Source organism: Mastigoproctus giganteus, chromosome 14 (genome assembly GCF_048544385.1).
Source record: "Mastigoproctus giganteus isolate SK-2022 chromosome 14, ASM4854438v1, whole genome shotgun sequence".
Lineage (NCBI taxonomy): Eukaryota > Metazoa > Arthropoda > Arachnida > Uropygi > Thelyphonidae > Mastigoproctus > Mastigoproctus giganteus.
This window is the reverse complement of record NC_143588.1, coordinates 46,604,646-46,625,375: the sequence shown is the minus strand read 5'-3', so window position 1 is coordinate 46,625,375 and position 20,730 is coordinate 46,604,646. Positions and strand designations below refer to the sequence as shown.

Sequence of the window (20,730 nt, the reverse complement as noted above, 5' to 3'; positions counted from 1 at the left end):
TTGCTTATAGTGATTATTATCTAAGGTTTCCTTGTGTCCCTGTTTTATTTATTTATTTTGTTAGCCTCTGTGTCCTTTGTGTCATATGAGCATGTATATTGGAATATATTACACTTACTATTAAATAAATTTATGTGCATTTAAATCTGTACTTTTTTGATTTGTATTTTGTTTTGCTACAGGCCCCTCTTGTCAGTAACCAGCAATAATTACCCATCATGTTGGTATTCCATTTTCTTTGATATCTCTTTTCCATGTTCATATCTCATCAAAATAAGAATTCTGTTATTTTGATGCTTTGTCTGAATTTCTCTTTTTTATTTGCTGACACTAAGATTTTCAGAAAAGTAGTTCAAATGGGAGTGTAAGAACTGAACCTTCAAGTTTCATAATGTAATCCAGCATTTAAAATTTATCGTTCTGGATATTTTTTGACTCAAGAAGTTCTGAATAATATTTTGGAAGTTAGCCCATGTGTTGAATTTTTGGTTTATTGTTCCTTAAAAACTGCTCATTTGATATTCCTGTTCTGAGATCCCACAAAGACTCCTCCTTTAATTTTCTCGTAGGTAAGAGGAGGTGAGAATTTACTACAAATGTATTTGAAGCAAAGCAACCACCATTCATGTCTAATATCTTCACAAACTGCTTCATGAACTAAGTTTTATGTGGATTGGAGATAACACTTGGTTTGGGTCAGCCAACTTTTCAATATTGACACTTTTGACATTTTTTGATTCCAGTGTCAAACTGCATCTGGGTGGCCACAACTTCTTGGAATGCTGACTTTTTGCTTTGTTATAAAAAAAAAAAAAAAAATGGCATTTTTGTGTAACCAGATTGCTGACCAAAGCAGTATACATGAGAGTTGTAGGATTCCACATATAATCCATTCATGCTAATTATGCTGAACCTCTTTCCAGAAGTTAACGATTCCATGTTTCTTTGAAGTAAACAGAATGAGCTATAAAAACAGAAGCATACTGGTTACTGTTATGAAGGCAATCATCTCTCAAGCGTGTACTAAGGAGTCAATAAACATCTGTCCACTTTTTTTGATAACCATTTCCTAGATTACATATTAGCCCAACAGTAAATTGGCACATCTGTGACAATTCTTGAATAATGAAATAGTTTTATATGAGATGCCATGCAATGAAAAGGTTTATTCATTGACTATTGCAGTCAATGAATAAACTTTTATGGGAAAAATATGGAACGAATTCTGTGTTGTGGTTTCTGCATCAAGAAATTAAGATCCTGGGGAAAAAATAGTTGTAAATTGAATGCAGTCTTGTCTGTGTATATGATTGGTGTCCAAAGAGACTTTCAACTGCTGTAAATGAAAGCTGTAGTCATACAAATTCACAGTAGAATGACTTCAGTATCTACAAGTCTTCTCGACAAATACATGGAGATTAAATAAATAACATCACCTAAATGGCTGCTCTGCTGTTTGGTGAAATAAGAGACCCCTATGACAACCTATTTTGAGACTTATTGGTTTTCATTAGCACATCTGTGACAATGCTTAAATAATGAAATAGTTTTATGAGATTCCATGCAGTACAAAAAACTTAATTTTAAGTATTTAACATAGAGCACAAGCTATTTTTATGGTCCTAGAATTAAAATTTAATCTGTTCTATATGCTTGACACCAAGAGGGAGAAATAGACTTGTTGGGTCAGTATGGTATCATTGCAGATAGAAGATTTGGATAAGAAATATCCTGGTTTTTTTCTAGTGTTGCACTTATGTATAGTGCACTAATAGAAATAACACTCACCATAGTTGTATAGCTTTTTTCCTTTTTTTTTTTTTTTTTTTTTGTAGTTTTCTTGACTCTGTTTTCTCAAGATCCAACACACTTTTGGAGAAAATGGATGGGTGAAATAGGAAGTGTTTTTTTTTTTTTTTGCTGATGCTGTGTAAGCTTGCTTTCTTGCATCATGTACCTCTACTAATGCTAAGAATGGCCATCTTTGTAAGAAGCATATTACAAATCTTGATCCCAAGTTTCATTCCAGAATAGGCATGATACACTTTCCTGACAAACTGTAATTTTCTGCCTCTGTTTCTTTGGAAACAACTACATACATAACAACATATATCAGGATTACTGTATACTTTCTATTAACAACCAACAAACTGATTTGTATAAATACAAACTGATAAATAAATCAGTTTGTCAGTCATTAATAGAAAGTATACAGTGATATGCAACCTGAAGCTCAAGGCCTGTTTTCTTATATATCAAGATTATTTACCTGTATTAGCAAAAGTCTGAATTAGATAAAAAAAGTTCCATAAAATATAACAGTAAGGCAAAAAAGGCATTAAACTTTATGCATGTTTTAACATATATAGTTACATGACTGGTAATCAAAAAAAATCTACATGATGGACAAAAATGAATATCATTTTTGGATTCAGCACACATATTTACTATTAAAACTCATAATAACAATAAGAAGAAGAAGCAGGGAATAACAGCAGAAAGGAGGGAGCACACAGGTCATAAGCCAAAGATTTCTGTGATTGTAAATACGAACAGAAATATGAAAATGTAAATATGAACAGAAATATGAAAATGTAAATATGAACAGAAATATGAAAAATATAAACATAAAAAAAAAAAAAAAACATTAACGCAGATTAGTGTAATTACTTGTTTGGTACCTATCAACAAATTTTATTGGTTATATATGTACATATTTTTTTTAATAGCCCATTAATTTTCATAAATGTCAAGTTATATTGGTTATTTATAATTTAATTTGATAAAATTTAAGTAAAGACATCTCTTTGAAGAAGATATAGAATGCATTGCCATTGCACAGAGAATCATCTCAAGGAGATTTCCTTGTGTGAGAAGAATAATAATTAATACTATGAATAATAATTAATACTATAATTAATTCATACTCATACATTTATGAGAAAAAAAAAGACAGATGTATGTTGTCCATTTCCATTGCATAAAGATATAAATTAATAAATCTTTATTATAGTATAAATGTACATTATATATAAGAAAATGCAAAAAGTTATATGGTTATTTAGTCTACAATTAGTTATATATTTATCGTTCATTTGTATACAGTGATTGCACCACAGTGCTAATTGGACAGAATTTTAGAAAGTTAAAGTACATATATATATATATATATATATATATATATATATATATATATATATGGAATAATATGTAAAAGCTTACTTCTCATCATTAGCAGGATTCAAACTCAGACATTTTCGTGAAATCGTCATAGACTTATTGCATAACTGTGATTCTTATATCAAATCAGTATGAAAGTAACATGACTTAGAAATGTTACCTTTTAAAATAATTTTAGTGTCTTAAATAAATTAATATATTTTTTAAAATTTCATTAATATCTTAAATAAATATTTTAATAATAATATGGGATTCTGCTCGATAACAAAGACCAAAATTTTCTTATTAAAGCTGATAAAAAATTAAGCCAACAAATACAAAACATCACAGAAGGGCTTTAATTACAGTTTGTTGATATTATGCTTAATACCAAATTACTTGTCCTAAATGTTTAAAGTAGCCTTCTATTTTTTTGTAGTTGAGCAGTTGTGGTAAAATGATTAAATAATGTATTAAGAGATATTTTGCTTGAAATACGTTGCTTCAGTTATAACAGCCCTTCAATATTAATAATAAGTGTTCATATTAAAATAAACATTGTATAGGTTGGATGTACACATAAACAATAATAATTACTAAACTATTATTATTGATTTCATGGCCTTCTTTCTACACTTGGATTAATTGTCTTTTCTTACATTGCTTTTAATTATATGCATTTGGTAAAATTTAGCATAATATATAATGCTTTTTTCCCCCTCCCAGTATGCACTGTTTTCTATACTTAATATGGAAGGTCAAAATGATTCTCCTGTAAAAACTTATACAGTTTAGTTCTCAATATTTATATTGATCTGTAGTTAAATTAATAGAAGACTGCTACTCGTGTTATTACTTTTGGCAGTTTTACCCATTGCTTATCATTATATTTCAGTAAATACACACACACACACATATATATATATATATATATATACAGGGTGATTCACTACCAGTGCAACAAACTTGCAGGAGGTGTAGGGGGCACAAAGATGAATCGGAATCACATAGCATTGCAGGGTCCGAAATGCCTTCGTCATGCGGTAGAGGACGTTGAACGGGAGGTCGCATGAACAGCGATCCTGCTGGAAGTCAGCATTTGCGAAGCGGTTCCCGAGGCAGTAGGATGGGCGAGTATTCAAACGTTGAACTGGCCGACATGCACCTCGCATATGGAACTGCGGACTGTAACGGGTGCGCCGCTCTGCGCTTGTACCAGGAACATTTCCTGCACAGGCGTGCTCCTCATCATACGATTTTCGCACGTGTGCACAGAAGGTTACGTGAGACTGGTTGTTTCACGAGAGGTACCATGAATCGAGAGCGAACGACGAGGACGCCAGACAATGAGGAGAATGTCCTACGTCTTGCAGAAGGCAATCCGAGTATGAGTACTCGAGCAATAGGGCAACGATTGGGTATTTCCCAATCCACTGTATGGAGGATACTGTCAGCAAACCAAATTAGTTCATACCATCTGCAACGCGTCCAATCATTGGAGCCTGCGGATTATCCACTTCGGAGGACTTTTGCTACTTGGTTTCTTCAACAGAGTGCGGCAGACAGCGCATTTGCTGCATCTGTATTGTTCAAGGATGAGGCAAGTTTCACAAGAGAGGGAACCTTCAATCAACATGACGCCCATTTGTGGGCTTTGGAGAACCCCCCCATGGTACGCGAACACGTGCAACTCAACGCCATTTCTCTGTCAATGTTTGGGCCGGCATTGTTGGAGACCACCTCATTGGACCGTACCTTCTGCCCCCTCGTCTGGACAGTAGGGCATACTTGATCTTTCTACAGCAAGTCCTGCCCGAACTTATTGAAGAAACACATGTTCCTCAGTCATTGCGCTGCTCAATGTGGTTCCAGCATGATGGGGCTCCCCCACATTACACCAGTGTCGTCCGCCAACACCTAAACGTTACATTTGGACAGCATTGGATAGGTCGTGGTGGTCCAGTTCATTGGCCTGCTAGATCGCCGGACCTATCATGCCTGGACTTCTTCTGCTGGGGTCAAATGAAGCCATTGGTGTACGAGACCCCCGTTGATTCCGTTGAAGACCTCATCGCTCGCATCTCTGTAGCTGCCGGGGAGATTTGAGACACACCAGGAATCTTCCAGAACGTTAGGGATTCCATGCGGCGGTGCTGTGAAGCCTGTGCGACTGCTTCTGGTCGAACTTTCGAACACCTTCTGTAGCATGGCTTTTTGCCAATGTAAAACTCTTGTCATTAAAATGATTTCTGTTACACTAACGAGTTGCTGTTTCTGTTCTTTTTCTTTGCTTCTTTGTTCATGCGACCTCCCGCACGACGAAGGCATTTCGGAACCTGCAATGCTATGTGTTTCCGATTCGTCTTTGTGCCCCCTACACCTCCTGCAAGTTTGTCGCATTGGTAGTGAATCACCCTGTATATAGCACACTAGTACAAGTAAAATAGGAATAAAATTTTCATACATGGATCATTTAAAATATAAAATGATAATGTTTAATACATAAAAATATATTTATTTTTAAAGATGTTAAAGATATTTTGGCAATTTGACCCATTTACAGCTGCTGCTGCTGACCCAATTCCCTTTCCAGTTCTGCATATAAAAAAAAAGGAAAAAAATCATGCAGTCAGTTTGCTACTCCAATTGCTTCAGTGCTAAAGTTTTTATTTTATTTTTTTATTTTTATTTATTTACTTCATCTTAAAATGGCTAATAACAGGAAAGGCAAGTGATAGTGTTGTAAAGGAATATACTAGAAAGGCCATGACATTGACTCTTAATAGAAAAGTGATAACATGGTAAGAGTGGATTGTCAGCATAATGACAGTAGTTATAATGTAATGATTGGTAATTAATTAAATGTTATTTTTATTTATATATATATAAAAATAAAATTCTGAGGAGAAAACTGGCAGTTTTTACAGCATCTTTACTAGGAATGTAACCTGCTATAAATACAAGGACTGTATAAGGCAGTATGCAGACAGCATTTAAATTATAACAGCAGTATACGTGCATAATTTAAATGCAGTAGCATTTTCCTAACTGCTCTCAGTGATGTACATCTGTAGAGAATATACAAAGTATAAATGAATGGAGAAGAATCTCCCCCACTCCACTGTATCATGATACCCACACTGTTTTATGAAGTTCAAGTTTAATATAGCAAAAGATAGATGTCCTTATAATTAAAATTAGTAAACCAAAAGTTAAAATACTAAATTTATTTCTAAGGCCATATGCTTCTGCTATATTAAATACTAGAAGCTTTAAATAAATTGTTTATGGCACACATAAAGAATGATTGTTGTTAATCTGAATGGAGTTTGTCCTAGTTTTGTGACACACCTTTAAAAAATTTGTGGCACTCAGGTTAAAATTCAGTATATTATGTTACTCACTTCGTGATGTAATCAAATTATTGAAAAAGATGTTACATGGTTTTTCTAAAAATAATACAAATGTGAAGATAAACAAATAATTTTTAATAACAATTGTGGCAGTCCCTATAAAGATAAAAATATGCAGTACAATTATATATTCAAAATAGTATAAATATTAGCAATCATGCAAAGCAGTGAATCACTGGTGATATGTAACAAGAATACATAGTAGAAACTTACGAATATTAATGATAAGACAAAATTTTTTACATAAAGTTATGGTGGTCTGATAAAAAGTATCATGTGAGCATATTTAAAAAATATGCTCACATGATGCACATAGATGCACAGTTTTTAAAATCATATTGAATATTGAAACGAAAGAACAGTTTTTTTTTTTTTTTTCCAGAAAATAATGTTATTTATCTGATGTGGAATTGAGGAATGATGACTTGGGTAAATAACAAAACATAAGCTGCATTTCAGTCATCAGAAAATTGCAGCAGTTGCTTAATTATTATTAAATAAAAATGAGCTTAACCTAACAATCACTTGCAAATACCAAATGTTAATAATTGTATTTTATTGTGCAATATATTTAATTTTTTCTATATTCTTTGCATCTACCATTATTTTTTTAACATATATGTATATATGCAAATTATATTTTTACTGAATTAATTATTCTCCATTTAAAAGATTGCACTCTTTACTCCATGATAAAAAGCTTTTCTTTGCTGTGAAAAACTAACACTGCCTAAAATTTCAAATCACTTTATATTGAAAACAAATGTATGCTCCTTTACACAATGTTTTTATATGCTACTGGATTTGAAAGATCGTATTATGACTGAGGAACGACACTCCTTCTGCATTTGAGTGTCTTTCCTTAGTCATAACTCACAATCTGAATATTTGATGTACTTTTCAAACGTACATCAAATATCTTACTGTTCTATATTTTACTCTGTGTGTTTGTGTATGTCTGTGTATGGAGGTATATGGCACACAGGCAGATATATTTACATTTGCATACATGAAAATAAATTGATCTTTCTTTGTCTTCATTATTATTTAACAATTTTTTTCATGTTCCATTTTTTCCTAGGTTCCTTTAAAGGTTCAGTTTGTATTATAATTAAACATAAAAGTTCAGTTTGAATTTTATATAATAAATGGTTGGAGTGAATAAAATGGCAGCATATATGTTGTGTAGAACTGTTCATAGTAAAATAATTATTTAGTAAGTGCATCTTTCATCTTAGATATCACATTTCAGGAATTAAGCATCTTTAATATGTCTTTAGTTCAGAGGGATACAATAACTTCCAGATCAAGGATAAACCTTTTCTTTATTGCAGCAATACAAGATGGCGTCATCAATGATCTTTTGCTGCCACTACATCTACCCGATATAAGCTGTTCACCCTTCTCACAGTAAGTCTTGTGACATATCGCAAAGCTCACCCACGCAATACAAATATATTCATTTACTTAACATAGATTTTTATATTTTCAACGTTATAGTGCAGCATTTTATTTAAAAAAAGGAAAAATAAACTTTTGCTGTCAATAAATTTAACAGACAGATAACATACACCAAGTCATTTATTTAGCTTAATAGCACATTCACTTATCATACTGAAAGTTTTCTAAAATCAGATTCTACGATTAGAGACAGGTTTATCATATTTGTGTAAGCTGTACTATATGATGTCTTCAAATTTGTCATTATTTTCTGCCTCAGTCCACTAAATTATAAAGGTGATGAAAGGGTGAATAGCTTTTAATAGAATGACTGAAAATATGAAGCATATTCTATAAAAAAATGAATAGCTTTAGAAGTGGCGACAGTGCAGTCTGCTTTATAAATTTTTTTTCTGTTATTTTAGGAGTTAATAATAAAATTCAGGTTATTAAGATAATTTAAGATATAAGTTAAGTTTATTTGATAAAAACTTAAATATTAATAATAGTTACATGGATTAAAAATAGATATTATATGTAGTTACTGAGATTTAGTTTATTGAGATAAAGACTCTTGAAGATATTAATTTTGTAGTCTCTGCCAAAATGTTCAGAACAAATTCCATTTCCAAAAACTTAAAAGTGACAATTTTTATATAAGATTATTATATCAAAATTTAGACTTCACCATTATTGATATTTTTTTATTATACAGTTTAGTTAATTATAAAAACTAATAGAAAAGTGAATAGCTTTTAATGAAAGGCTTAAAAGGCAAAGCATATTCAGTGGCAGGAGGAGGAAAGAATGAATGTTTCCAACAACATAAAAATAGAAAAAGTTTTACAAAAGATTATTATATCAGAATAAAGATTTGTTTCATTTTTGCTACTTTGAATAGCACCCCAGCAGGGAAATTTCGTTTTAAGCAATGCAGTACTAAAACAACTTGTTCTGAAGGCAGAAAATACTCCATATTCAAATAAACAGTATACCTCTCTATCTCAGTAGGAAAGTGTTATTCATGATATACTGCAATGGTATAGGCAGTTTGAGAATATGACAATTTCTCCACATGAAAGATCAATGCCATTACAGAAAAAGGCCCCCACCCCACTTTTCTATTACAGAAATTGTTTTGTAAGTCTAGAACAGGAAAAAGACATCCAGCTATCATTTATGTGAATATAGGAACACATGGCAGTAGGTCAGTGACTGATGTACAGATTAATAAAATGCCAGTTATGCAAGAATCAAAACAGACTTCTTCCTTCTAAAGTGAATTTCAGGAAATCCTTTAAATGGAGACATGTTATAAGAGTAAAAATATATTATGAAGTTAATGAGTCATTTTTCAGGACCAGACATTTGAAACTTCTTAGTCAAGAGAGGTATATTAAGCAGGACTAAACAGCTCCAATGTACCTCACCTTCCAGTCACACACATACATTGAAAAACTGCTGATTTCAGAGTTATATTAACTTACCATTTATTACCACCAGCTGTAAACATTTTTGCAAGTTGTTGAGCTATGAAAATAAATAGGAATAATTACAGGATTATCCAAATAAAGTTCTATGTAATAGGATAGCATGAATTATATTTATATTTTGCAATAAGGAGGAAGGATAGTGTGATATTCCTATCATTTTGGAAAAGTGGAAAACAAGTAACCCATGGGCCATCTTTAACAGAAAGTTTAAATAGGATAAATTATGAGTGGAAGAAAGATTTTTGTGCTGTAGAGTTTAGCTCAAAGATAGAGGACCATGTATAAATGAAGGCAAAATAGAAGATATGAAATAATGCATACAGTACAAATATTCTTAATGACACAATGATAAGACAAAATCACTTAATTAACTTGTTGCTATCATTATAGCACAATATGATATTAGTGGAATGGGTTACAGATGCATTAAGCTGATCTTCATTAAAACTGACAGTGAATTTTTGACAGAGGCAGAAAGCAATTTAGCTTTGAAGCAAAGTAAAATTAAGTTTTCTAATCCAGCTATAAGTGTTCTCAGGGATATAAAAAAAAAATCCTTATAAGTGAAATACTTGGAAACTGATTCTTTGGTATACCACTATGGTTTTCAAAATGCATTTTAGTAATATGCATAAATACTTATGCATATTATTCACTTAAAATACCATTCAATAACAGTTGTATCTTTAAAATTAAAATATTATGAGAAGCTGCATATGGCTATTTGAACTACTTGTTTGTCCCGACTAAAATTAGAGAAACTAAAATGAGATTTGAGGGCAGTGAAAACTAAACTTAAATGATTGCATAACAAATTAGAAAGTAGGAAAAATAATTATAGTCACGAAGTTAAAAAAGTTATAAGTAAAAAGTTAAATTATGAATAGAAAGACACAGTAATATCATATATAATATCCCATTCAGGTATATTTGAATATCATAGACCTACAGACAATCTAGATATGCAACTAAAAGATTCTTTATTTAGGTTTTTTAAAATCAGCAATGAAAAATATAAAGTAAAATATGAAAGTAGCAGATCTGCTATACAACCTTAATTTATTGAGTAAAGGATGTTACACAGAATACTAATAATAATATATAAAAATGACAGAGGGTACTATTTTTTTTTCCCCATGAAAGGTTTACACAGTTTAAATTTTGTACAGTTATGCAAACTCCACAAATAGGATATAATAATTATATATATGTTTACATTGTCATGTATAGTAGAAAATTTGTATATAAATTTGAATGTAGAATGCTAAATGTGAGAGAGTTCTATATTAACATTTCTCCAACATTTGTGAAATGTTAACAACATGAATGGAACAGAAATCTAATTTAAATGTAACCTATATTAGAAAGGACTGCCAAGTGCTATCGTTTTCAAGAAACATGTGTTTCTCTAATATTTGACTACTGAGTGGCCAGTTATCCCTTGAAAAAGGTGGCAATTGGCAGGCAGCCTTCCTTTGTATATAGATTTTGGTTTAAATTAGGTTATATTTCATGTAAATATAATGTACAATAGGGTTTCAAAGTACGTGAATTCAGAGTACTCGATCCTGATCATATGTATCTTAACAGGATCTTCCTAAACAGCTCCACTGTATTCAAATCAAATTACTCTATCTTACCTTCCAATTCTTCCCCCACCCCAATTCTTACTTATGTTCATGACTTGTAGTTTTAGCTCTGCCATTTTATAATGGCAGTCAGCAATTTTTGATCGGGGAAGAAAGAATGGAAAGGGGAGAATGTCAGCATCATAGCAGATGCATAATGTTGGCTTTTAATTCAGATGAGTAAGAATTCTGCACTTGGACTAGATGATACCTATGGATTAATAAGAACAATAACATGTTTATCATAAAGCATAAACAGCCTGCTCTTTATGAGGATGGACTCATCCTGACTTTATTTAAGATTTATATACATTCAATTTACACAAATAGGGTTTATATACATATGTACATGATTTATAGGAGTCTGCCTAGTTTTACGTTAGTACAATGGTTTTAGAGGAGGAGCAAAATCCCCAACTTATGTGAATTCTCACTTATGTGGGGGTATCAGGAAATTAACCCTCTCATACTTTGAAATCCTACTGTGTGTATGTTTGTGTATTATATATATATATTATTTTTTGTATCCTGTGCTTCTTAGAATAAATCTGACAAGTAAGTTTATGCATTGATGAGATCAGAATTAATGTCTTTTTTTTTTCATTGTTTGCTACTTTACCTATATCAATACTGCATCTTACAAAACGTTTTACACAGATACATTCATATATATTCACAAATAGTCAAATTCTAAACATAAAGTTGTTATAAAGGGTTGTTATGAACCAAGCATACTATTTAAAAAATGGCAAAAAATAGGAATATAGAAAAACAGATAAATATATTTCATTTTGTTGTTATATAAGGAAAAATGCGAGGTTTGTTAAAATAATATTTTGGAATACAGCAAGACAGGTTTGCACATTGTGGCTGTAGTACATCTCAAAAAATCACAGGGAAACATAAGTGGGACCACAATGTTAAAATATTATAGTTAACTTTTGGGATCGGTTTAGTGTAAAGTACACAGTTTACTACAAACAAAAAAAACTTAAATTAGCATTTACATTCTTTGTGTATGAGTTTTATTTTATGCACTTGCACAAAAAAAATAACAGAAGTGTTTTAATGAATTTACTCACTTTAAAATACACTGTAAGTGAATATATCAGTACCAAGAGTTTCAGAATTCGAAAATGTAATATATTGTATTCTAAAATGTAACTGTTAAAAAAAAGTGTTTTTTTTGATAAATATATAAAAATTTTATTTAAATGAGAAATAAAAATATTTATCTATAAAACTTTTTTTCTTGTTTTTTTAACTGTTAATTCACTGTAATTTATATTTTCTAACTCAGCATTCTTTTCTAAAATAGTTCAAAAAGGACATTATTTGGTAGTTCTTAAGAAATATCTTGAAGGGAAGAACACTATTACCATCAGAAATTATTCATAAATTTTAGATTATTGAAAATAATCAAGCACTAGAATATACAGTTTGGTTATGTTTATGGATTCTTACCGAATCCTGTTTTCAAACAAAAGGAAGTAATATCTGAAAATTACAGATTTATTTATTTATTAATTTTCATTATTCATACTGATTTTAAAAATTTACTATATACTACTTGTCAAACTATTAACTGAAATTCCATATAAAATTACAAACTTTAAATTCTGTGTAAAAAAAAAAAAAAAAATTGAAGAAACAACATATAAATTTCAATGAAGTATCCACCTAAAAACGGTATCGAGCTTACTGGAATTTTCATAAATAGTGCCCAATGTCAGCTGTGTTCTTCTACATATGAGATTACATCAAATGGCAACAATTATAATCCCACCCTTGGGTATCTTGGCTTGAAGGATATTCCTTGGCACTTACTAATTTGGGAAGCTTTTTTACTTCCCATTTTGTCTCATACAGCAAACTGTCATGCAACAATTTGGTATGCACCAAATTGTTGCATACAGTATAGTGTATTTTTTTTATTGTATTATAGTTTAGACAAATAGGCTTTCTTCACAGATTCTCTATAATCATAACCGATTCAGAGATCATAGAGAAGTTGACAGACTGTTGTACTGTATTCTCTATTTACAAAACTTTACCGCTTATTGTTCTTAAGTAGAAGATTTAGTAATTGACCAAAAATGTAACCAAACTGTTGAAAGCACTTAAGAGTGGCAATATTCCCTAATTTTTAGGGAATATTAGACAATTAGGCATATATTCCCTAATTGTCTCAAAACATGACATGACAGTTCGCTGTATGCAACAATTTGGTGCATGACATAAAATTTATTAATAATTTAACTTGGTAATAGCAGCTTTTCTTCAAGATATCTCAGCTGACAAACAAATCTAGGATATTTTATTGAAACAAGTTATTGCAGTATTAAAATGTTTTTAGTATTGCTCCTTTTTTTTTTTTTTTTTGTATCGTATTATAGTTTAGACAAATAGGCTTTCTTCACAGATGCTCTATAGCCACAACTTATTCGAGTATTCCCACATTAACCACTCAGTCTGTTACCATGGTTTACCACAGTAGAACAACAACATTTTTTAAATAATTTCACTTGTAAAATTTATTTTGCTTGAAATAGGAACATTTACAATTTAAAGAAACGAACCTTCAGCATAAAGAGAGTCATGTGTGTTGCAATTTCTCAAAGATGGGAACAATTACTATATTTCCATAGAAAGAAATATAGCAGCTGCAGTCTTTAAATACAGGCAAAGGAGACTGTTGCCTTTAGAGACTGTGCTTTTTGGGAGGCCTATATCTGTATCATTACTGCAAGGATCTGAGATTCACTCTTTGTAGTACCTATCTAGCCTGTGGCTGCAGAAAAGCTAAAGCTGTTGATTGGATTATACATTAATATCTCCCTTTTTAATGTGTCAAAACTACAGGAATATATTGACAGATTCCAGTGGAAAAGGGGGGATAAATATGCCAAGAGAACCAAATGCAGCAGTGATAGAATTTTCATATCAGAAATAAGGAAATTTTTCATGGGCTGGAAATGTACTCCACAAAATTTACTGTCTGATAATTGTTGTTAATAAGATATTTTTCAGTTATCTACTGTTTTATTTGTAAGGTACAGTGAAAATTGAAATATTTGTTGTGTCCATGAATATATTTTCAACTGAACAGCAACATTAACACAAATGATTAAGCTGATCAGTGCTGAATGGGATCACATTAATTTGTTGCAAGACAATTCACTCTATGTGACAGTTTTGTGTATGACAATTTGGTGAAAGACAATTCAGTGAGTACAGTGATTTGGCAAATTCTTTGGGAGAATTCAGTGTATAGCAAGATAGAAAATGCAAACTTTTAGCATGCCGTATTGCAAGGGGTGAATTTAGTGATCACAATAACCATTCTTGATATTTTATATTTTTGATGGATCATATTATCCACCTTTGTTTTTTAATGCACACATTCTACTTTTTTAGACCCAAAAAAAAAAAACCTTATTTGCACTTTACTTTCACTTTTGTAAGTTGCATTTTTTAGGAAATACACATTTCCTAAAATGTGTATTTCCTGAAAAATACACATTTTAGGAAATGAATGAATGCTGGCTGGGTAATGCACATCTTCTGATGTTCAGTTTGCAACCCATGCTATAGTTTTTATTGAAAAAAGTTAGTAGTCAGCTAGTACTGTGGATGAGTTAAGGGTAGGCAGATAAGCTTCCCTGGAGATTGTGTAGGCTTCAGAATTAGACCTGTTCATAATGTGATTTCCAGAAGTTTGATAAAGAAGTTTGACTTCTAGAGACACTGTGTGCATAATGTACACAAAGCCTCTATAAGCTGTTCCTGAATGAAGCTGGTAGCTTATTAGCTCAGATAACAGTGTTTATAGCTTTGAACTATCCAGAGTCTGAAATATTAAGTGATGGCCAATAACCACTGGTCTACCTACATCTGTGTGTGCAAGGTACTCCAGCATGAAATTTTGTAACAACTTGTCTTCCTTCCCTAAGCACACACTGAAAAATTATCCTAAAGTTTCTTCAGCCTCTTTCAACATATGACATAGCTGACTAGGCCAAACTTGCCTCTTTCATGCTAGATACTCAATGTGGGAAATTCTTGAGCTATCTCAGCCAACTTCCCCAATATTTCAGCAACCATCTGCATAGTTGTTGGTCAACCAATAGATAAAAATCAAACTAAAATCAAAATCAAAATGAAAAACCTAAATGCAATCTGGATGTGAAATGTCACTGTAAACCTGCTTATTAGCACTGTAAGTATGTATGAATGAAATCACTGTTTGACACACTCTATGCATTTCCTTTTTGCCTAATGTGAACCTTTCAAACATGAAATTATATTTTAAAAATGTGTTTAAAACATATGTTATTCACAAACTGTATGAAGTTTTGAAAACAACTGATACCTGTTTGTCTAGCTACAACCAAGACAAAATTAAAATTGAAAATATAAGGATAGCTGTGAATACAACATTCCCATTATAGAAATTGACAAGAGCTCAGAGACAATTGGCTGTGCAACAATTCTATTGTTAATAACTGAATCATAATAAAATTTTGAAGTAAATGTCTTCAACTCATAATATATTATAATAGACATCAGCTGTTTTCCATGTAGTATGTCACAACTAAACGTTTATTTGAACACTGCACATAAAACGATTTACAGAAAATTATAAATTATATTATAGTGGGTCTTTAATGACAAGTACCTCACTTGTCACTAATGTGACAAGTGAGGTACTACAGGGCTCAGTGTTGGGCTCCTTGCTGTTTTTAATGTATATTAATGATATTGATGTAGGTATTTCGAGTCTGATGTCTAAGTTTGCTGATGATACAAAGAAGGGCAGAGTGGTTAATAGCATTAATCAGGGTATTCTATCGGGGTGATCAAAACATATTGAGACAAATTAAATTTAAAATATAAAATGTTTTATTGAGTTATTCCTTTTCAACAAAACCCTCATCTAGTTCAATACATTTTTTCCCATCTCTCCATTCACTTTTTCTAAATATGTCAAAAAAGTTGTTATTTGAGATAATTTGAAATACCCTGAAAGATATTTATTAGCTCATTGTCATGGAAAATGGACCTTTTGATTCATCCTTGTGCTTAGAAAATAGAAAAAGTCACAAGAGGCAACATCTGAACTACATTGAGGGTGGGAAACTGTTTTAATGAGCTGTGAGTACCCTTGTATTGTCAAGAGGCAATAACAATTCAGACATTTTCTGGTCAACTTTCTGATTCAGTTACTTTAAAACTTCACTGTAATATTGCCCATACAATACAACATTTTTTCATATTATGAGTGTAGATAATGCTTTTCAAGTTGAAAATTGATGATCATGAGGTTACTTAGCAGACTTCACATTCTGTGACTTCCTTCAGAGAGGAGATATGCTGTGTTTTCTAATAATAAGTAGAATAATCACTTCCAGTGATTATTCTACTTAATCATTTTTATGATGTTGTAGGAGCTTTTAAGGTGCACACTAACATCAGCTCTAACCTGCCTTTGTTTGGTAGTGAGGAATTGAAGGATTCAACATGAACAAACAAGTATAATTCCTAAATGTTCTTTCAGAATGCTTGGTGCACTCCCATAACTAATAATCAAAGCCTCTAAAAAGTTGTGTGATTGTAATTAGTCTGTCTTCAAGGATGATAGCAGATCAGTTTTTAATGTTGATGTTCCAGATAGAGTCATGTTCTGTGTTGGTTCTTCCATATTAGAACTGCTAATAATCTACATATATACAACAGATCTGGGCGTAGCATATTCCCAATAGGATTTTTGCAAAAGCTTTAATATTTCTCTTGATCTTTTGTTTGAGTGTGCACAGAATTTCCCTTTGGCTTGCTCTTTTGTTTATTATTTTCATTGTGGGTATATTATCTAGAAATTATTAACTAAAAATTATTGCAGACCTGAAGAGACAAAAAAAAAATATATATATATATATATATATACACACAGTATATATACGTTATAGAAAAATATTAATGGCTTTAAATATACATAGCATTCATTAATAATAATTGCATGTTTTGTGTAGTAATATTAGTCTCGATCTTTTATTTTTTATCACCTCTTTACTTCAAGGTCTAGATAAACATAACAAATGAGTTGAAAAAAAGCAGTTGAAGATTAAGATTGATAAATGCAAGGTACAGCATTTGGATGGTAGTAGTAGTAATTACAGAATAGCATACCTTTTGAATAGCACCAAATTCAATGTAGTTAATAATGAAAAAGACCTAGGTTTAATTGTACAATCTGACATGACGTTCCCTTGTGCAGGGCAGGCAAGCTGTTAAAACAGCTCATAGGGTTCTTATGGAAACTTTAGCAGCAGGGGCAAAGAAGTGATTATATCATAACATAAAGCAATGGGTAGGCAACATCTGGAATACTGCATATAAATTTGGAAACCTTATTTTAGGAAAGAGATAGGTAGGGAAAAAAAGGATATTCTTAACAAGGAAGACTGAAGTTCTACAAATTGCAGTTTAGAAACTAGGCATCTACATGGTGACCTAACTGAAGTGTTAAAAGCTTTAACAGGATTAAGTAAATTAAATCCTGATGGCATCATTATTCTCTCTCAAACAATGCAAATGTAAATAAATTAAAAATGGATGGTTGCAGAACAGATATGTGGAAATTTGCCTTCAACAGAGTAATTTTTTAGAATAAACATTTCTAAAAATTTAATTACTCTGGGTAGTTTGAATAAATTTAAAGAAGGATTGAACAAATTTTTAAAAGAAATGGGAAAATGAAGTAGGTGTGTTGGTTTTTTTTTTTTTTTTTTTTTGCTAATGCTGTATAAATTTGCTAATACTAATGATGTTGTGTGGGGGATCCCCCCACACCAACAGCATTAGGGAAGGAAAAATACAATACAGCTTTTTAGATTAACTCTGGATGCAGTAGCTGAGACTTCCTCACTTTTTAATATGTCCAGGTAGCTTTCACATGTAACCACATTAGCAAAAATGCTTGAGCAAATTCTAGCTTATATAATTGTTCTTGGTATATTTGGCATTCCTGATATTGTTATATTTAGATTCCTTAAGTCATAAACACAATTATATATACAAAATAATGACAAAGCCAGGCTGTTTGTATTTCTCTTTGAATGTTTCTGCAAATTCCAGACCATCTTTGTTAGAGGCTTGCACTAAAATGAGACAATAGATCTTGAATTTAACAATTTCCATTTTAAAATTTAAGGCACAGTGTCCTGGAAATTCCTAGTTTCATATAGCATCATCTTTGTGACTTTCTATATCTGCCTGATCTTGAAAGATAATAGGTATTTCCTGTGTTCTATCAATGCATCACACTTGTGTGCAGCCACGAGCATTGTCTTTCTTGTAGGCTCAGTTTCCTCCTTACAAAGTTTTCTTAATTCATTGGGAAGTCTGCAGTATTCTTGAATTTTGCAATCCACTTAATTATTTAAATTTCTTCTTCAGTTGACATGCAACTTAGATGTGGAACTTGTCAGATAACAGAACAGCTATTATTTAGTTAATAATAATAAGCTATTAGTACACTAAATTTATCAATATTTGTTTTAATGGTTTCATTTTAAGCCTAAAACATGTTTGCTCACTTTTGATTATTGTTAAAACAAGACATTTCTACAGTTTATGGTGATAGGTGTGTACAGCTTAAAATTAAAACATACTGTTATTTAATAAGTATTATAATCTAAATCTTTTTAACTCTAATCATTCATATCATATGCTGTCAAACATATTTAATCAAGGAAAAAAATATGTTTTTGAAAAATTGTCATATTTTCATTATTTTACTTACAGACTCTCAGTTCTCAGCTTACAGTAATGCATCATCTCCTACATTAAGTCAAGATGCACATGATTCACCATCACAAGACTCAAATCAGTCCATGCATGCTACTGACGTGTTTGGTACCATGAAGATGGTAAAGAAAACTAGTGCTCAAATTACTAAACAACTCGTCCAAGAAACACTTATGGATGAAGGTCTTCGTGTTGTTAAAGAACTTGCTAATCAAATCAAAGAAGACTCTGATATACAAATTGCCTCACCAAACATTGCTGTTTCTGCAGCCCCCACACCAAAGCCAGAAGGTCGTCCTCGTGGAAGGCCACCAAAACTGGATCGTGATTATTCAAATTCAGCTTCTGTTGGAAATTCGTGTGTCACTACTCCAGTCAGTTCATCAGTACCAAGCAGCACTCCAGTTATAAGCATCCCTTCTGCTGTTATGTCTCCATCTGCTCAAAGTGGTCGTAGTCCAATATCCTTAAATGGACCATCAGAAAATACTAGTGCCTCTCATTCTGATGGTATGTTAGTGCCCTTAACAAATGGCACAAATGGCCTTCAACACTCCACTGGTCCAGCAGAAGGATCACCAAGTGATGCTATTAGTAAAGGATCTTCAAACAGCTTGAATGCTCTTCTTGCCTTTTCTCAGAAGGGAATCAAGCACGAACCATCCTCTCCAGCTAGCAGCAGTTATAAAATAGAATGATGACTTTTGTATTAGTAACATGTTTGATCATTTCTGTTGTAGATAAGTTTCTTTCTAAAATGTGTTGATCATATCTTGTGTACATTTTGTTTGTTATTTGAAGTTTAGCCCTGTTAAATAAGCCAAAGATTAATGCGTGTTGTATTGTGTTGCCCCCTTAGTTGTGTAGAAACTAGAAAGCTTTTGCTAAAACTGTAAACAGCATGCCATATTAAGAAAAAACTTTTTAATATCTCAGATTTAACACATCTTTAATTATTTTTTAAACTATGTGTTTGTTTAAGAGCTTGCCATTTTACTTCTACTATTTATTTTATGAGAACGTAATAGTTAGGTTATTTTTTAAGCTTCATTCCACCACAAAAGCTAAATCTGTGATTTTTTTCATCTTCGTTAAATGAAATAAAAATTTAAAGTATACCACATTAACAAATATTTACCAGATGACTGCATTAGAGTTATTAATATTTGCTTTAAAATACTATTTATATATTTTATAAGGCTTATACTTTAATGAAAATATAGTCACAGAATACTAAAATTGAATTATTTCCATACCTAAAGAATTAATACTTTCTTTTATTCTTTTCTTTTTGCATATTTTCCCCCTCTACTTATTTACATCATTTTAAAGGCTCATGTAAATGCATATTTCTCTTGTCTCATCTCACCCTCACAACTAACATATAAACCTAATATTGTCTGCTTGATATTGAGAAAAATGTGATTTTTCAGTCTTTGAAAAACCTGAACTTTTAATGAAAATTAACTCTTAATCTTTATAAATGCTTATACTAACAGCTAAAAATATGATGAATATAGAAATGAATGAATAACTGAACAAGATGATCATTTGTTAAATGCATGTGGCCAGTTATTTAAATGTTTAAAAAAAATATCGTGTATATTTACTTTGTTATTAATGTCTTAGTTTCTTATATTGAGATTCTCTTGACCTGCAATTTCAAATTTCTAACTACATTTTATAGTGCAATAAAATTTTTGCAAGTAGTAAGTTAATTTGTATGTGGCAAAAAGTATTGTAATTAATTTTATGAGACCTCCTAGTGAAATCCTGCATTTTTTTTTTTTT

General features: G+C 31.4%; 1 protein-coding gene across 1 annotated transcript in view; it reads left to right on the top strand.

Moving 5' to 3' along the window:
* Positions 1-19,800, top strand: part of LOC150075109 (uncharacterized) — a 481,445-nt gene extending 461,645 nt beyond the window's left edge. The window contains exon 14 of the mRNA XM_090388677.1: positions 18,937-19,800. Coding sequence (XP_090244803.1) covers positions 18,937-19,637 — 701 coding nt within the window. The 3' untranslated portion in view covers positions 19,638-19,800. The remainder of the gene's footprint in view (positions 1-18,936) is intronic.
* The last annotated feature ends 930 nt before the right edge of the window (positions 19,801-20,730 follow it).